This window comes from Leptodactylus fuscus, chromosome 2 (assembly GCF_031893055.1).
Source record: "Leptodactylus fuscus isolate aLepFus1 chromosome 2, aLepFus1.hap2, whole genome shotgun sequence".
Lineage (NCBI taxonomy): Eukaryota > Metazoa > Chordata > Amphibia > Anura > Leptodactylidae > Leptodactylus > Leptodactylus fuscus.
The window spans coordinates 116608972-116628129 of record NC_134266.1 but is presented as its reverse complement, the minus strand read 5'-3'; the positions used below and the strand labels follow the sequence as shown (position 1 = coordinate 116628129).

The following is a 19158-nucleotide window of genomic DNA, read 5'->3' as shown; positions in this document are numbered from 1 at the left end:
GTGTTACATTTGCACCTAAAACTCATGTTCATTCTCAGATTCATATACAAAATACATTTAAAATAATAGCTTAAGGTGTATACAATGTGTATATATACTATATGTACTGCAAATATCAACTGCAACAAGAACTCAGACTCCCAAAAACCCTAATACAGAAGACAAGCAGGATGTTGCTGTTATTCACTAATATGTTAAAAATCTATACTGCACCTAGCAAACTGTGACTGTTATAGCAAAATCTAACTTTTTAGATTACAAAGCATACTGTATATAAAAACACAATTTAATAGTTCATATATACAACCACCTTCATGCAGCGTTGCGGCAAACAGATTGTAAGCAAAAATTTAAATTTGCCACTAAAGTGGGATCAAGCAATCCCTTTCTGCAAACATAATGTACTTTCCAAAAAACTGCAAGATATGAGGAGTTCATACATACCACACATGTATATATTTACATGTGCGGGTGTTAAAGAATCACCAAAATCGCAGAAATGCGCTATCCCATTTTGTGCATGTAAATTAAATAGGACTTTACATAAAAATGTTATTTTCCATCCCCCTATAAAAATTTTAGCATACCATACGTTCATCTCTAGTGATAATCGTTTTTACTATTATTTTAGCATGTAACGGATATCACTAGAGACGTATTTTACTGTAGAAAGCTCAGGTATAGACAGGGATTGGGTGAAATGTAAACTTTATTCATGATTTTGTGTATATATTGTGTAAGTGTTTGGTGCACCAATAAACTTCCTGGTTATGTTTAGAGGGTATTACATAAGAATACCCCACTAGTAAAGCTCAGGGGGGAATTATACCTGCATGTGACAATCGGACAGCAAAACTATAGTATGTTCTCTGATTGGCAGGAGAAGGGTTGATAGGGACAGAAGAGTCCCTGCCACCTTCCTCCTGGTGTCACATACAAATTATGCACAGAGTCAGATTGTTTCTCTGTCTGTGTGTACGCTGCTGGGCTGCTCGTGCCCCCTCCCTTTCCTGTTACAGTTTGCAAATTGCTTGCTTAGACAGGAGGGGGGGACAATTCATAGCCCTATATATATTGGACTGCATGAACATATCGTGATGCTTTAAAATACATTTTAAAGAGGAGAATTTCATCTTTAAAATGATACCTAGAACTTGATGATAGAACTCATAGTTTTGGAGCGATTCACTGTTGAAACACTGTCAGGAATTCAGATCTGCAGTTAGATCTCAATGCCAAATAGCGTTTTCAACAGTGAATTGCTCCAAAACTATAAGTTCTATCATCAAGTTCTTGATATCATTTTATAGATGACATTCTCCTCATTAAATTGCATTTTAAACCATCAAGATATGTTCCTGCAGTCCTGAGATATTGGCATTAGTAGGGAGGAGTAGTAGCTACGTCCTCCGCTACTGAGGTGCCACCTTGGGAGGACGTAGAGCTACGTGCTTGACATTGAAAGTGTTAAAAAGGCACCGGTAATGTTATTTTAAACACCCCCCCCACCACCACCTCCGTTTTAAAATAAAAACATGTATGTAAATTATACTTATCGTGCACGCTGGGCGGTGATGCGTGGTCCGACGTCATCTTCTGGCACGCCTTCCTCTTCTTTCTTCTTCTTTCGTTGACTCCCTCCGGTCCTGGCTCTTCCCCAGCTTCATCGTCCTCTTCTTCTGGCGAGATTGGTTCAAATCCGTCGCGTGCGCAGAAGCGCTCTCTCCGGAGTGCTACTGCGCAGGCTCCGAAGACATTTTTCTCAATAGGAGTTCTCTATGGGATACTGAGCATGCTCAGTTCCCCTTAGAACTACGCGAGCATACTGCGCAGTATGCCTACGATCTGCCATTGAGAAAAATGGCACTGGAGCCTGCACAGTGCATTCTGCGCATGCGCCGGTTTTGAACCAATCCCGCTGGAAGAAGAGGCCGATGAAGGCAGGGAAGAGCCAGGACCTGAGGGCATCGCTGAAAGAAAAAAGAAGAGGTAGGCGTGCCAGAAGATGACGTCGGACTATGCATTTATGTTTTTATGGTTTTATTTTAAAATGGGGGGGGGGGTTAAAATAACATTAGCGGTGCCTGAATAGCCTTTTTAAAGGCTATTCACGCATATGTGGGGCTCATACAGCATAATTTTGCTGATAGAGCCCCTTTAAGGGTAACACGAGTGAGTGAGAGAAAGTAGGAAAAGGGTCGGAAGAGGGGAAGAAACAGGACAGAAAACACAAGAGAGAAAGGAGGCAAGACAAACCGCAAATAAAAGGAACAAACCCAAGACTCCAAAAGCTAAACAAATAGCCGGACCAAACCCAGCTAGCCCGGGTCAGACCACAAAAAAAACAGTGGGGAAACTACCCACTAATGCAGGTCTCGAGGGCACACCGCAGTACACCCTCAAAGAGCTGCCAAATCTAACTAGTTGAAACTAATTAGCGGGGGAGAACGACAATAAAGTGCCACCCATTCCCCCAGCGGTATAACTGAGTGCCCGAAGGCAAGAAATGAGAAGAGGTCTAGAACCAAAGATGTAAAACCAACGTAATGAAGCCAACAAGGCTAAAAAAAACTAGGACAGAAGGGCCGCACATCGGAGAGCCAGCCACCAAAAAAAAAAAGGGGAGGTGAGCGTTTTAAAAGAAGAGAGAATGCAAAAAGAAGAAGAAAACCTCACATAATACGCAATATAGTCCAACAGTATATTAAAGTCCCAGCCAGGGAACCACAGGAAAAAGGATATCTTCCTCAGGATGATGGAGAAGGTAACTTCCCGGAGCGTAATGGTTGGTGGGCCAGTGGGGAGGAAGAGGAGCTGTCCAGCGGGGGTCAGAACCCCCGTGTCCATGATGATGAATCCACCAGATACAGTAATGGCATACTGATACACGGTGCAAGCCTGGAAACAGTGACCAATCTAAAGCAGCACTGAAAAATTTCCATCTTGAGCTCAAGAAACCAGTACACCTGAAGAAGGGCATAGTATAACGCCCGAAACGCGTTGTGTGAGTTTTTGATGTTAATAAAACCGAATTTGCCATTTTACCAAACAAGAGAGCGCAGTTCCTTACTTCTGGATTCATACCGAATCTGAGTTGTTGGTCCTTCTATCCCTATTATTGACACCTGTGTGGTGCCAGGAACATTGCTGCCTCGACCTAGGAGAAGCATTTTGTGGCCTAACATTTGCAAATAGTGTTGTGGCTTTACCCACAACCCTCCAAGGTGAGCCCCTTTGCTTAATTATGAATACCCTATCATTCAAGAAGTACTACACTACGGTCTGCTCGGTGTTTGTTATTTCTTATTTTTTTTCAGAAGGGTCTAATGACATCGCACTCCCACCAGATGTGTAGCATAGTGCCTCTTTCAGTACCACAGTGCCAACAGCGATCAGAAACAGCCAGATAGATCCTGTGAAGGTCTGGACACCTGTACCAATGGGTTAGAATTTGAAAATTTCTCTCCTGCGCACTACAGGGCAAGGCCCTAGGGGGCATATATACAACCGCATGTGCCTGTGGACTTGATAGGTCCTCTTTAAGAGTCACTGGCCTCTTAATAATTTAGGTCCATCCTTTGTCTGCTGATTCAGATTCTCCAGTTTCTCTGCTATATTAGATTTTATTTATAATAATCTACATTATGCTAGTTTTAGGCATATATTTCAGTAACTCTGCTGGGCTACAGAAACCATGTCTCCCCTCACTAATCCCTGCCTTGATACACCAGATTTCGAAAAGTAACATTCAGGACACAAAATTGTAGTGCACTAAAAACTGAGACTTTTCTATACCAGAAAACTGGCTTAAATGCTTCAGATAAATTTCCTTCTGGTACAAATAGAATATCAAGCGGATGTCTGCATGTCATTAGATTTTTCATATTGTGGCCAACAACAATTTAAGCAGCGTTTTAGCTTCTGGTAATTGACTGCTAATATCTGCTCATACATAGCCGTAATGGGTATATAATAGTAATATGCTACATTATTTCCTTACTTGAGAATGAATTCGGTCCATATATTGTTGGTTGCATATATATATATATATATATATATATATATATATATATATATATATATATATATATACTAGAGGGAGGACCCGGCTTCGCACGGGTATATTACATTTTATGTTTGTGTAGTGGCCCCATAAGAAATGTCCAATTTTGCACTGGTGTATGTTGTATGTGGTTTGTGTGTATGTCCATAAGCGTCATGTGATTATGTGTATCTCATTTTGGATATCAGTGAAAAACCTGTGATCATTTGTTATGGATACCTGGAGTAAAGCTGTATCTAATCCTTCCGTGCAGTACTGTGTTTATACGCAAGTATCTAATCCTTGTTGGTGTGGTACTGTGTGCAGATGCACATATCTAATCCTCCGGCGTGTGGTACTGTGTGCAGATGTGTGAATCTAATCCTCCCCCGTGTGGCATTGTGTGAAGAGGCACGTATCTAATCCTCCGGTAAATGAAACTGTGTGCAGACGTGCATATCTAATCTTACGGCATGTGGTACTATGTGCAGACGCGTGTATCTAATCCTCTGGCGTGTGGTACTGTGTGCAGATGCACGTATCTAATCCTCCCCCGTGTGGTACTGTGTGCTGAGACGCGTATCTAATTATCTGGCATGTGGTACTGTGTGCAGAAGCATGTATCTAATCCTCCAAAGTGTGGTATTGTGTGAAGAGGCGTGTATCTAATCCTACGGCATGTGGAACTGTGTGTAGACGCACGTATCTAATCCTACAGCATGTGGTACTGTATGCAGACGCGTGTATCTAATCCTATGGCGTGTACAACTGTGTGAAGATGTGCGTATCTAATCGTCTGACATGTGGAACTGTAAGCAGATGCGCGTATCTAATCCTACGGCATGTGGTACTGTGTACAGACGTGCTTATCTAATCCTCTGGTGTGTGGAACTGTGTGCAGATGCGCGTATCTAATCCTCCCCTGTGTGGTATTGTGTGAGGAGGCGTGTATCTAATCCTACGGCGAGTGGAACTGTGTGTAGACGCGCGTATCTAATCCTACGGCATGTGGTACTGTGTATTGAGACGCGTATCTAATTCTCTGGCTTGTGGTACTGTGTGCAGAGGCTTGTATCTAAACCTCCAAAGTGTGATACTGTATGCAGACACACGTATCTAATCCTTCCCTGTGTGGTATTGTGTGAAGAGTCGCATATCTAATCCTATGGCGTGTGGAACTGTGTGCAGATGTGTGTATCTAATTCTTCCCTGTGTGGTACTGTGTGCTGATGTGCGTATCTAATTCTCTGGCTTGTGGTACTGTGTGCAGAGGCATGTATCTAATCCTCCAAAGTGTGGTACTGTATGCAGACACACGTATCTAATCCTCCCCTGTGTGGTACTGTGTGAAGAGGTGCGTATCTAATCCTACAACATGTGGAACTGTGTGTAGATGCGCGTATATAATCCTACAGCATGTGGTACTGTGTGCAGACGCGTGTATCTAATCCTCTCTGTGTGGTACTGCGTGCTGAGACGCGTATATAATTCTCTGGCTTGTGGTACTGTGTGCAGAGGCATGTATCTAATCCTCCAAAGTGTGGTACTGTATGCAAACACATGTATCTAATCCTCCCCTGTGTGGTATTGTGTGAAGAGGCATATATCTAATCCTACGGCATCTGGTACTGTGTGCAGATGCGCGTATCTAATCCTCTGGCGTGTGGTACTGTGTGCAGATGCGTGTATCTAATCCTCTGGCATGTGGTACTGTGTGCAGATGCGCGTATCTAATCCTCCCCTGTGTGGTACTGTGTGCAGATGCACATATCTAATCCTCTAGCATGTGGTACTGTGTGCAGATGCACGTATTTAATCCTCCCCCGTGTGGTACTGTGTGCTGAGACATGTATGTAATTCTCTGGCTTGTGGTACTGTGTGCAGAGGCATGTATCTAATCCTCCAAAGTGTGGTACTGTGTGCAGACACACATATCTAATCCTCCCCTGTGTGGTATTGTGTGAAGAGGTGCGTATCTAATCCTACGGCATGTGGAACTGTGTGCAGATGTGCATATCTTATGCTCTGGTGTGTGGAACTGTGTGCAGATGCGTGTATCCAATCCTTTGGCATGTGGTACTGTGTGCAGACGCATGTATCCAATCCCCCGGCGTGTGGTACTTTGTGCAGACGTGTGTATCCAATCCTTCGGCATGTGGAACTGTGTGCAGAAGCGCGTATTTAATCCTCTGGTTTGTGGGACTGTGTGCAGACGCGTGTATCTAATCCTCTGGCGTGTGATACTGTGTGCTGATCTGTGTATCTAATCCTCTGATGCGTGTATCTCAGTTTGGATATCAGTGTTGGGTTGTGTATGTGGAGTGACCGTGTGTATTGCAGTTGGAATATGAGTGAAAGACTTGCAGGTTTGTATTGGCTAAGGGGGGGGCATTGTGTTTGGAATGCTGTATCTCAGCAACGGTACGTCCGAGTGAGTTGGAGTCTCGTCTTAAACCTTCCCGGATACCTGAAGTATCTCTGTACCAAATTTGGTGAAGATCGGTCCAGTCGTTTGGTTCGCATTAGAGCACAGACAGACGGACAGACAGACAGACAGAAATTCATTTTTATAATATAGGGAGATATAATGTGTGTGTGTATATCCTATTAATATTATAAATGTGAAATGTTTGTGGGTTTGTGACTTTGGATGTTTGGTGGTCAATCACGCAAAACCCGCTCCACCGATTTGGCTGAAATTTTCCACAAACATAGTTACTACACTGGATTGCGCAATAGGCTGCTTTTCGTCACAGTAGCGCACATACGTTTTCCCCAGGACCCCCACAAAACCCAAACCCAAGTGACTATCTCTGCAATCTCACACACTTTGGACCATAGCAAGCCACAAAATTCATATTACCCTCTACAGCAGAGGTCAGCAACCCCTGGCACACGTGCCAAGAGTGGCACTCCTACACCACAACAACCAAAGATATGTGGCCATAATCAAATAAACAATAACAAGTAAAATACCAAATATTTATTAGTCATACATCATAAAATAACAGCAGATAGGTAGGGACATGAAACAAAATAAATGTCATGCATAATACCATACAATTAAGTACATAATTGCAGATCCAACAGGTTATCAAGTTCTGAATAATATATATACACAAACTATCCACAGTTGAAACAGTCAAATAATGGACAAATGAGTATAGAAATATATGGTATATACTCAAAGACTAATCATGCTAAAGTATGTAAGCCTAGTCAATGCAGAGCCAGCATAACAAACCGTGGAAGTGGCAAAGGATAATGAAAGTAGCTAGATACCTGTAGCCATATCTGCAATCACCAACCTGTCAAAGATGCACCACAATTGCGGGTACCCGGAGGGTCGCCTTAACGCGTTTCGCCTGCTGTTATTTTATGATGTATGACTAATAAATATTTGGTATTTTACTTGTTATTGTTTATTTGATTATGGCCACATATCTTTGGTTGTTGTGGTGTTTGAGTGCTACTTTTGTGGCCTATTGGTATTAATATACGAGGAAATGTTGAAGAGTGGCACTCCTGCCATATTTCACTGGCACACCAGCAGCACAGGACCTGCAAGAGTTAAATGAAGTCCAAGCGTCCCTTTAGTGCTCTGCTAGAGTTGAGGCATAAGGACACTCCCCTTTGAGAGGGGTGCAGGACACCCAGGGGGTGGAGCTTAATCGCTCAGGGCTCTGCCTGCTATAGTGGTCTGCATCCTGCAAAGATTCCCTGAGGAGGAGAGGAAGCTGCTAGCAAAATGAAACTGAAAAACACACAGGTACATAGGATAACTGTTCTCATTAATGTCAGGCATTTGGGGTTATTAGTTTAGTGTTAGTAACTCCATGTGCCTCACATTAATAGGAATAAACCCCATCATGTCCCTCATTTTAACCCCTGTGTGCCTCACATTAATAGGAATTAACCCCATCATGTCCCTCATATTAACCCCTGTGTGCCCCATATAAAGGTTACTAATATGTGACACATACGGAGGTACTAATAAAAGACCTCAATAATGAAGATACTTAATTACTACCTCCAAGTCTCTCACATATCAGTAACTCTTACACAAGGGTTAATGTGAGGGACATGATGGGGTTAATTACTATTAATAAGAGGCACATGCAGTTACTAAACTGTCATGCACAGGGCCAGACTTTTATCTACAATTGGTCCTGTACATGTCAGTGGGCCCATACACATAGATCCTGTTTTTGCGGCTGTGTGTCCGGGACAAATTGAGATGTAGAATATAGAACAGGTCCTATATACAGTATGTCCTATGCCTTTCCTACACATGTCCGTATTTGCAGCCCTGACAATTTATTTTTAATGTATAGGTCAGTGAAAACCATATCCGTGCCATTTCTGTGCAGGAGGCCTAAGGCTGAAGCACCATGTTGCGTTAACACAGTGTTTTGGTTGCAAATTTTGCTGCAGTTTTATGAGCCACAGTCACCCATGTACCGTTTCAACACACCACGAACACGTAACGGTCGATAATAATGTCACCAATTTGTCTTACTGCCCACCTTAGAATTACCCAGAGTCCCTTCACATAAAGTAGAACTCAAGATTGGCGTCCCTGTTCTACTCATGCGTAATCTGGATGCACCCCGATTGTGTAATGGCACGAGGCTACGTGTCACCCAACTAGGAACAAATATCATTGAAGCCACTATTCTTACAGGAGCAGCTAAAGGTGATAGTGTGTTAACCCCACGCATTCCAATTATACCAAATCATTTCCCATTACAATTCACACGACTACAATTTCCCCTTAAATTGGCTTTTCCAATGACCATTAATAAATCCCAAGGACAAACGCTGAAAGTAGCAGGAATACATTTACCACACCAGGCTCCTCACATGGACAACTTTATGTGGCTTGCTCAAGAGTATTCTGTGCCCAAAACTTACATGTACTGGCGGAAAATAACAAATCATACAATGTCGTATATCAAAGTATATTCACTTGTAATACCTCTGTCCCAAAGACACTATGTACAGTTTATAACAACACCGTATAGCAGCTGAAATACAAATTACATTCAACACATAAGTCTCATGTGTTCTCAGAATTACAGCAAAAGCAAGTTACAAAGTTACATTTCATATCCCATACCTTATACACAGTACGAAAACCTTACCCGCCCCTGTATTCACCCACTTCTACAATCACCGCAGACGAAGTCGCGGGTACCAGCTAGTATATGTATAATTATTACACACACACGTGCATTTTGGCCAGTTTTGTGGATATTCAGGGGTTCCCTGTGGTCTTTGATGTTACTTTTACTCTTTGGTATTTAGCACTATTGGAATTAGCTGAAAGTTTGACTGTCTATTGTTGGTTAAGGTTATCACTTGTCATTGCCCAGAAAACCCATTTAAATGATGCTTCTGAACTGAAATGTATTGCAATTTAATTAAAAATGTTGCTGCTTTCTGCCTGAAAAACCTCTCTAAAGTTCCTGCCACTAAGTGCCTCCCTTCTAGCCAATTTGCAGTTCTTTGCCGGTTACTAGGAAAGTTTCTGCTCCATAGATGCAAGACAGGTTTAGAGTGAGTAGAGGGGCAGGTTCTCCTTTCATATAGTGGACGCCGATGGGAGGGACTGATTCTCCTCACAGCACTGAATACTGATTTCCCTGTGCAATAGACTACATGGCGTACAATGTAAGAAAGGTCTTCTATATACTTGTATCTACTTCTGGCTACTTGTGTGATTACAGATGTGGTATTATTCACAGACGGCAAGTAGCTTTCTAGATTGTGCTCATAGATTGTTCATTTACTGTGTCATGTCTACAAGTATTTTCCCTATCTTTGCAGTTAAATGTTCCTGGATCCCTTAAGTCACTTTTCTGAGCTATTTGTTTGCTATTGTACAGCTATGCCTAACAGTGGCTTGCAAACGTACTCATACCCTTTGAACTTTTTCACATTTTGGAAATGGAATGAAAATGTTACATGGTTTTCAAAAAAAATTATATATTTTTTTTAAAAAATACATTTTTATTGAATTTTCGCAAAACAGAGCATACTAAAGAACTTGGTAAGAAAAAAAATGTACACCGTAAAACAAGAAATCGTACAATACATCTGCTAATCCAGCAAGAGCAGTAAAGGGCGGAACATTGAACACCATAACAGCAACAACAAAGTTATTGTAACAAAAGAAAAAGGGGGCAGGAACCAACCTATCTGAGAATATTGCATAAGTGTTGAAAGTGGTTTGTGTGGCAGCCCTGAGAATAATAGTGGAAGACAGAACCGTTTCATTAGGAACCAGGGATTGGATGATGGCATAGCCAGGAGGACCAATGGGAGTAAAAATCTTTGAGCTTACCCTTCTGACAAGCAATCATATGTTTCTGTATGCAGTTAGTAGAGACAATAGATAACAGTTCAGCAAGGGACGGGATATAAGAGGATTTCCAATGGCGTGCAATGAGTAGCTGGTAGAGATGAGCGAGTAGTATTCGATCGAATACTCTTATCGGTCGAATACCTCGCGTGAAAATTCCATTGAATTCAATGCAAAAACCTCCTCGTGCTCCTCGTCCTGCTACTTCCGGAACTTGGAGGATCCAATGTGTCGAACTTTGGTTTCCATGGAAACCAGAACAACATTCCTGTTTTTTCCCATAGATTATAATGTTATTCGATCGAATACTACTCGCTCATCTCTAGTAGCTAGACCGCGTGGAAGAAATGACAAGTTATTGTACGAGAAGGAGAAATCTTGTGAATAGTGAGTAAAAGGAGAGCCATTGGAGCAGAAGGCCTGATGTTACAGCATGTGTATCTGTTGAGTACATTGAGGGCAGCGTGCCAGAATGGAGCAATGCACAGATAGCTCCAAAAAGTATGTAAAAGTGAGCCGATTTGACCACAACCTCTCCAACAATAGGGTGAAGTTTTGGTTAAGTGGGGTATAATACCAGAGGAGTTTGTGATATTGTTCCCAATGAGAGGCAAAAAAAGTAGATTTATGAGCCCAGGTCAGGGCACCGCTCCAGTCCGACACGTCAAAACATCCAGTGAAATCAGACTCCCACTTCAAGAGTGGAGGATACTTAGCAAATTGATGATCTTTGGTTATAAGGAGGTAGAGGGGTTTCATGCCTCTAGATTATAAAGCCAGAGGGCATTGTATGAAATTCCCTAAGACTGCTGGGATAGAGGAAGTAGCAGAAGGTTTAGCTAATAGAAAATCCCTAAGTTGAATATATCTGAATATCTCCTGGGAAGGGAGTGTGAATTTGATGGGATGGGACTATTCTGCCTATCCAAGAGTTTTCAAACTTAGCCAGTCTGTTCATTTCAAATTGGATGGAAGATATTAAAAGGGGAAAATTGGCTGTTACTAAGGATTTTACTGATGGTGTTAATTGCATACCTACGTATGGGATCGAGGAAGTATTCCACTGAAAAGGAAAGTCTCTACTCAAAGGAAATATGAATGTTCAAGATTTGTGGTTTAGAATTGTTGATCTTATAGTAAGTAAGTAAATTTGACCAAAAGTGTTCAGAACCTCTAATATTGCAGGGAGAGATGTAAGGGGCTGTGTCAATGTGAGAATTCTGGGTTTTCAAAATTTTAATCATATAAATATCTGAAAAGTTTATGTGCAAAAGTATTCAACCCCCTGTACTCTGCACCATGAAGACAAAGGAACTCCCCAGACAGGTCAGAGATAAAGTTGTAGAGAAGGTTAAAGCGGAGTTAGGTTATAAAAACATCACAATCTCTCAGCACCCGAAGGAGCACAGTTCATTCCATCATCCAAAAATGAAAAAGTATGGACACCGCATAAGTATGCCACAGATTTGACAGTAAGACTTTTATCATAAATACAATATAACATAATTTGAAGAAATATACAGAAATTAGCTGCCATGGTTTCCACCTGAATACTTGCAATTATGAAGGCCCTTTAAATTTATAACATCCAGCAGACACAACCCCTTTGTACACATTTGACAAGTCAGCCATTTTAGAGTTCATATTCCACTTGTTCAGCTGAGAAAGAAACTTTCCATAAGATGAATCTATTTCTGTAGATCTTCACAAGCAAGTCCCAGTTGTTAGATGATACCATTTGATTGGTAATTCTTAAATGTAGTTATTGATAGATTTAACACATTGTTATAAAAAATACCAATGTCAACACTTTCCTCAGGTATCCACAGGGGCTATACTGACTTTCTGGACTTCTTCCTTCACTGGGGGTTTATCTCCTCCTGAAGACACAGAAAAATATGGTGTATGGAAAAATATCTATGACAGAGTTCAAGATGCCTACATTTAGCTATATATATATATATATATATATATATATATATATATATATATATATTAGTACAGACCAAAAGTTTGGACACACCTTCTCATTCAAAGAGCTTTCTGTATTTTCATGACATGAATCTAGAATTTTCATAGTCATGAAAATACAGCAAACTCTTTGAATGAGAAGGCGTGTCCAAACTTTTGGCCTGTACTGTGTGTGTGTGTGTGTGTGTGTATATATAGATAGATAGATAGATAGATAGATAGATATTCCCAAATGCAGAGACGCTTTTTAGTGAATGTTAAAGGGGCTATATAATTGGGAAAAGTCACTTTTAGCTAAGCACATACTTACATAGCCTTTAGAAAGGCTATTCCACACATACCTTTTGTATGTAAATTGTCTCCATAGTCTTTGAATAAGTCCATTTTTACTCATATGCTAATTAGCCTTCTCTGTGCACCAGAAGTGTCTGTGATCACCGTCTGCTCTATGTGTGTGAAAGCAGAGAGATGAGTCATAAGCACAACAGCCTCTGCTATACATACACATAGAGAATAGCAGTGGAGAGAGGAGTGCACAGTGAAATTTCCGGTGCACGGAGAAGGCTAAATAATGAATAAAAATGGACTTATTCAAAAACTACTGAGGCAATTTACATACAAAAGATATGTGTGTCAGAGCTTTTCCAAAGGCTATGCAAGTATGTGCTTAGCTAAAAATGACTTTTCCCAATGATAGAGCCCCTTTAAAGTTTCTTTATATATTTATAGGTTCAATCACTAAAAGCCTCAAATACAGCTGTGGTTTTTAGGTAAGTCACACATTTATAACAGTTGTTTCTGAATTTGTTTAATACCTTTACTAATTCACAATGATCATTCTAAAGATCGCATGTAGTAGCCTGTTTGTCTTTCAGAGGAAGGGTGCCATCTATGTTTGTTTCAGTGGTATTTCTGGAAAACTTACGGGTTCTTCTTATGCTCTGGATGCGTTCAGATAGATGCTTCCTGAATTTCTTGGTGAGGAAGCAATAGATGATGGGGTCAAGCATGCAGTTGGTGCTCATGATGCACAAAGTGACTTGGTGGGCATCATTCAATCTTTGTCGAAAGGCACAGTCATTCTCATGCCACAGTCTCAATACTGTCAGGGTCCAGGGTCCATGAACAATGTGATGTGGGACAAAGCATATTACAAATACACCTAGAACCGTGGCAACCATGTACAAAGCACGGCGCTTCATTTCTGCACTCTGTCTGGCTTGCACTGACTGGGTGATTAAAGTCCTAAAAATCACTATGTTGCATACTAAAATAAGGAAGAATACAACAAAGAAGGCAGCAAGCAAAAGAAAGTGAATGATAACCACAGGACCTCTGTTTTCAGTGCCATACCCTTCAAAGCATCGAGAGACATTATGACCTTCAGCGATTTGCATCTGGTTAATGCTAGGCGAAATAAGAAAGTACAAGGAGCCAAAAACTACAATTAACCAAACACTTATCGAGATGCATATGACTTTACGTCTTGGACTTGATTGGGCAGTCTCCACCGGCTTTGTAACAGCTCGATATCTATTGAAACTGATGACTCCAAGAAAAGCAACAGAGCAGTATGTATTGATAAAAAATAAACAACCTGCCACATTGCATAGATATTCCGGCATTATCCAGTCCCCTCTGTAATTATAATAGACAATCCATAAAGGCAGAGTCACCAGGAATAGCAGGTCAGCAACTGTTAGATTTATCATTAATATTTTAATTTCACTCAGCCTCTTCGCTGGATACACTTTAGAAAAAACCCATAGTACGTAGCAGTTGGCAAGGAATCCAATGACAAAAATAATGCTGTATGATACTGTAAAGAGGGAGTATCGAAATTCTGAATCCACTGTGCATGGGTCCTGTGTGATATTTGCTTGGGAAGACATGTTCACTTCATTCATATTCACAGACTTCTTCAAAGAGACTTCTGTCTAAACTTTCATGAAAAAAGAAAAGGATAAATATTTCTTTACTCATTATTACAGAATACATCCAGTTATAAATGAATAGAACAGGTTACATAAGAAACGGTAATATATTTTGTTAAAGCAATATGTTTTCTCACTTTTCAGGCGATTATTTTCTCCATATTCTTCAACCCCTTAAGAACATACCCATGCATGTTACCTTTTTCTGTGGATCAACATGATTACAGGGATGCCCACTTTCAGTATTTTTTTTTTTTTAATGTTTTGCTATTATACACTGCTCAACAAAATAAAGGGAACACTTAAGCAACACAATGTAACTCCAAGCAACACTGATTGACAATTTCACCTGCTGTTGTGCAAATGGAATAGACAACAGATGGAAATTATTGACGATTATCGAGACACACTCAATAAAGGAGTGGTTCTGCAGCTGCGGACCACAGACCACATCTCAGTACCAATGCTTTCTGGCTGATGTTTTGGTCACTTTTGAACGTTGGTTGTGTTTTCACACGGACTCTACAAACGGACTCTACAACCCACACAAGTGGCTCAGGTAATGCAGCTCATCCAGGATGGCACATCAATGCGAGCTGTGGCAAGAAGGTTTGCTGTGTCTGTCAACGTAGTGTCCAAAGGCTGGAGGCACTATCAGGAGACAGGACAGTACATCAGGAGATGTGGAGGGGGCCTTAGGAGGGCAACAATCCAGCAGCAGGAACGCTACCTCTGCCTTTGTGCAAGGAGAACAGGAGGAGCACTGCCAGAGCCCTGCAAAATGCCCTCCAGCATAGGCTATGAGTAAGGAGGTCTACTCCAATACGCATCAGCCGGGCAAAGCTTATTGATATGGGGGGTTTTTTCCCTTGTTTTTTCGCCTCTTATAAATGTTTAATTCTACATGCTAGTTTAATTAAAAGTTACGTTTTATTAGATATTCGTGCTTTGCTGGAATTTTTACTTTCTTGGACATATATCAGTTTGTGCCATTTCCATCTGTTTGTTTCTTTTTTTTTGTTTGGAGAGAAAAGTAGAACTTGCAGGACTCTCCATACTAGGTCTTGTTGTTTCTTTTTTTTTTTTTTTAACACTGAGGTCTACGGAAAATGTATTACAAACGGATAGCAATCAGTTTGTGTCCGTTTTGCAATCCATTTTTCCCTCTGCTCATGCTCAAAATGAAGAAAGGGGAAGAAAAAAACTGATTGGTCAAAAATGGACACTAATAGATTACAACCTGACACAAACGGTCAGTTTTTTTTTGTTTGGACACCCATTGACTAATCTGTCTAAAAATACAGATTCATTTATCCGCTGTATTTAGTATTTGGAATGCTTTTTGTACCAAACCGTTTTTCTCTTAAAACGGTTTGCAAGCAGACAGATACCAGACGCAGATATGAGCCCAGCCTTATACACTCTAGGCTTGACTGCTATAAATCCTTACTAATCGGTCTTCCGCATACTAAATTTTCCACTCTACAATCTATTCTGGATGCAGCAGCCGGGCTCTTCTATCAGCCCAGTGGCGTAAGTACCGCGGTAGCAGCCGTAGCGGCTGCCCCAGGGCCTGAGATTTTAGGGGGTTCGGTGGGCCCCTGCAGCTTTTTATTCATTTATTTTTTTAAATCGCAGGTGACAGACCCTATTTACTTACCGATTCCTGCTCACAGCTACCTCCACTTCCCTTTCTGCACTCTAAGGGGCTCTTACCTTTCATATCACATTAATGCGGCCCTCTGTAGGGAAGAAGGGAAAGTGGAGGCGGTTTTAAGCAGGAGCGGGGATCGGTAAGTAAAACAGTGTGCCCGCAATGAGAATATTTATTGGGTGAACCCCAACAAATACTGTTATCATTATACATTTGGATCTCCTCAGCTCCCAGAGTATAATGATCGGAAGCTCAGGGAAGGTGAGCAAACCTAAAACACAGTGTTACTCACCTCTCTGGCACAACTCAAGGTAGTCTTCAGCCTCTGTAGTAATGTCACAGACATCATGTGGGTCTGCCTAGCGTCGCGACGCATAATGACACCGGGTTAACACATGTCTGTGATGTCATTGATCAAGTCCAGGAGAGGTGTACACCACTGGTTTTTATGTTAATCACCTCCCCTGGGCCTGCTAAGGGACACTATACTTTATGGAGGCAGCTATAGAACATTATACTGTATGCAGGGGCTGCTATGGGACATAATACTGTGTGCTGGAGCCACTATGGGACATTATACTGTGAGGAGGGGCCGCTTTGGGACATTATACTATGAGGAGGGTATTGTTATAGGGCATTATACTGTGAGGAGGGGCCGCTATGGGACATTATAGTGTGTAAACCCCTTTAACCATGCCTACTAATGATTAGAGATGAGCGAACACTAAAATGTTCGAGGTTCGAAATTCGATTCGAACAGCCGCTCACTGTTCGAGTGTTCGAATGGGTTTCGAACCCCATTATAGTCTATGGGGAACATAAACTCGTTAAGGGGGAAACCCAAATTCGTGTCTGGAGGGTCACCAAGTCCACTATGACACCCCAGGAAATGATACCAACACCCTGGAATGACACTGGGACAGCAGGGGAAGCATGTCTGGGGGCATAAAAGTCACTTTATTTCATGGAAATCCCTGTCAGTTTGCGATTTTCGCAAGCTAACTTTTCCCCATAGAAATGCATTGGCCAGTGCTGATTGGCCAGAGTACGGAACTCGACCAATCAGCGCTGGCTCTGCTGGAGGAGGCGGAGTCTAAGATCGCTCCACACCAGTCTCCATTCAGGTCCGACCTTAGACTCCGCCTCCTCCGGCAGAGCCAGCGCTGATTGGCCGAAGGCTGGCCAATGCATTCCTATATCAGAGCCGAGGGTGTGCTTGAACCCTTGTGCAGCCTCGGCTCTGCTACATCAGAGCCGAGGGTGCGCTTGAACCCTTGTGCAGCCTCGGCTCTGCTACATCAGAGCCGAGGGTGCGCTTGAACCCTTGTGCACACTCTTCTTCATCAAGCTAATAGAATGCATTGGCCAGCGCTGATTGAAGCAGAGCTGAATCTGTGTGCTTAGCTCAACTACTCCACCGGTGTAGTTGAGCTAAACACACACATTCAACACTGCTTCATCACGCCAATAGAATGCATTGGCCAGCACTGATTGGCCAGAGTACGGAATTCGGCCAATCAGCGCTGGCCAATGCATCCCTATGGGAAAAAGTTTATCTCACAAAAATCACAATTACACACCCGATAGAGCCCAAAAAAGTTATTTTTAATAACATTCCCCCCTAAATAAAGGTTATCCCTAGCTATCCCTGCCTGTACAGCTATCCCTGTCTCATAGTCACAAAGTTCACATTCTCATATGACCCGGATTTGAAATCCACTATTCGTCTAAAATGGAGGTCACCTGATTTTGGCAGCCAATGACTTTTTCCAATTTTTTTCAATGCCCCCGGTGTCGTAGTTCCTGTCCCACCTCCCCTGCGCTGTTATTGGTGCAAAAAAGGCGCCAGGGAAGGTGGGAGGGGAATCGAATTTTGGCGCACTTTACCATGCGGTGTTCGATTCGAACATGGCGAACACCCTGATATCCGATCGAACATGTGTTCGATAGAACACTGTTCGCTCATCTCTACTAATGATGACTATTGAAAGATAAACTACTAGTGATGATGCTATATAGTTAGGATAGTCTTCTTTCCTTGTAGGAATACAGTGTTCTATTTCATAGTTTAAAAAAAAAAATTAAGTATTTTTAGGTTGTATATGAATTTTCAGCATTGTTAAAACATATTTATGTAAAAAAAATTAGCTTTTCTGTTCATCAGAAAAACTAGAGGTTGGGTTCACTTATAGTGTTGGAGTGTCATATATCTGATTACCAGCATGTTTTATTGTCAATTGCCACAGTTTTTCTATGAGGTTATTGGCCACATTCGTTTTATTGGCGAAATGTATGTACATGTGAATTTTTACTTAATAAAAGATGAACCCACAATACAACTTTTTTTTAATTATGCTAATTTATTGTTGTGTAGGTAACTATGGTGATCTATTAATTTATACTTAAGAGAATTTCAAGTAACAAAAATTTAAAAAGCTACTTTAGTCAGTGGCAAACCAATGGACATTCACATTTTTCAAATGTTTGCTGTTTTTCTTTTTATATGGTGAAAAATAATCTATTGACGCAATCCAAAGATGAAATATAAAAGCGGATCTATCGAAAGATAGAGGAAGTTCATTTTGTAATAGCAGAACAACTTCAAGGTGGTGTACTATGGATGGGTAAAAGTAATTGTATAAATGCTTACAGAAACATAATTTCTCTGAATGTGTCAGATTATTATATTCCTAGAAGTAATTCAATAGATTATAGGCAGCAAGAAAGATTACACAAAAATAGACTGATACGTAGCTAGATATTTCAGAGTAATGCAGTATTAGAATCTTTTATGTTAGAATTTCTAGTATCACATCTATATATTACACGGTCCTGTTATTTTCCATTGAGCTATAGGAAAGCAAATGCAGTGATGCTAGTGTAGTATTACCTGAACAGTCTCCTCCTTTAAGTTTGATCTCTGCTGTGCTGATACGAGATGAGTTTGTTATTCTTTTTCTGACCATGCCACTGCGAGATGTCTTCGCATAACTGAGATGACAATGTTATTGTGTCAGGAAATTGCATTGAAGAGGAAGCCCCAACTTCTAGTTAAAAAAAAAAAAAACAGAAGTGGAAGGATGGAATAAGCGTTTCATAAATCTGGATTTTCATAAGAGTGAGAAAGAACAAAGCAATTTTACCATGAACAGGTTTGGAAATTACTGCTGAGAAGGGATAGAGTCAGTCAACT

At 41.2% G+C, this 19158-nt stretch overlaps 1 protein-coding gene across 2 annotated transcripts; it reads right to left on the bottom strand.

The window, feature by feature from the left end:
- Nucleotides 1-13216: 13216 nt before the first annotated feature.
- Nucleotides 13217-18942, bottom strand: PTAFR (platelet activating factor receptor). 2 transcript variants are annotated; one of them, XM_075262734.1, is made up of 2 exons: nt 18856-18942; nt 13217-14319 (listed from the first exon to the last, which is right to left on the bottom strand). In XM_075262734.1, the coding sequence occupies exon 2, from the start codon at nt 14282-14284 to the stop codon at nt 13217-13219; it is 1068 nt and encodes a 355-aa protein (XP_075118835.1). In that variant the 5' UTR covers nt 14285-14319; nt 18856-18942. The 2 variants fall into 2 exon arrangements, with proteins under 2 accessions (XP_075118835.1, XP_075118836.1); XM_075262735.1 differs by having other exon boundaries at nt 13217-14314; nt 18856-18902.
- Between the last annotated feature and the right edge of the window lie 216 nt (nt 18943-19158).

Bases quoted from the DNA above. Each gene is read 5' to 3' on its own strand.
- PTAFR (XM_075262734.1), bottom strand. From the start codon at position 14,284: ATGAATGAAGTGAACATGTCTTCCCAAGCAAATATCACACAGGACCCA.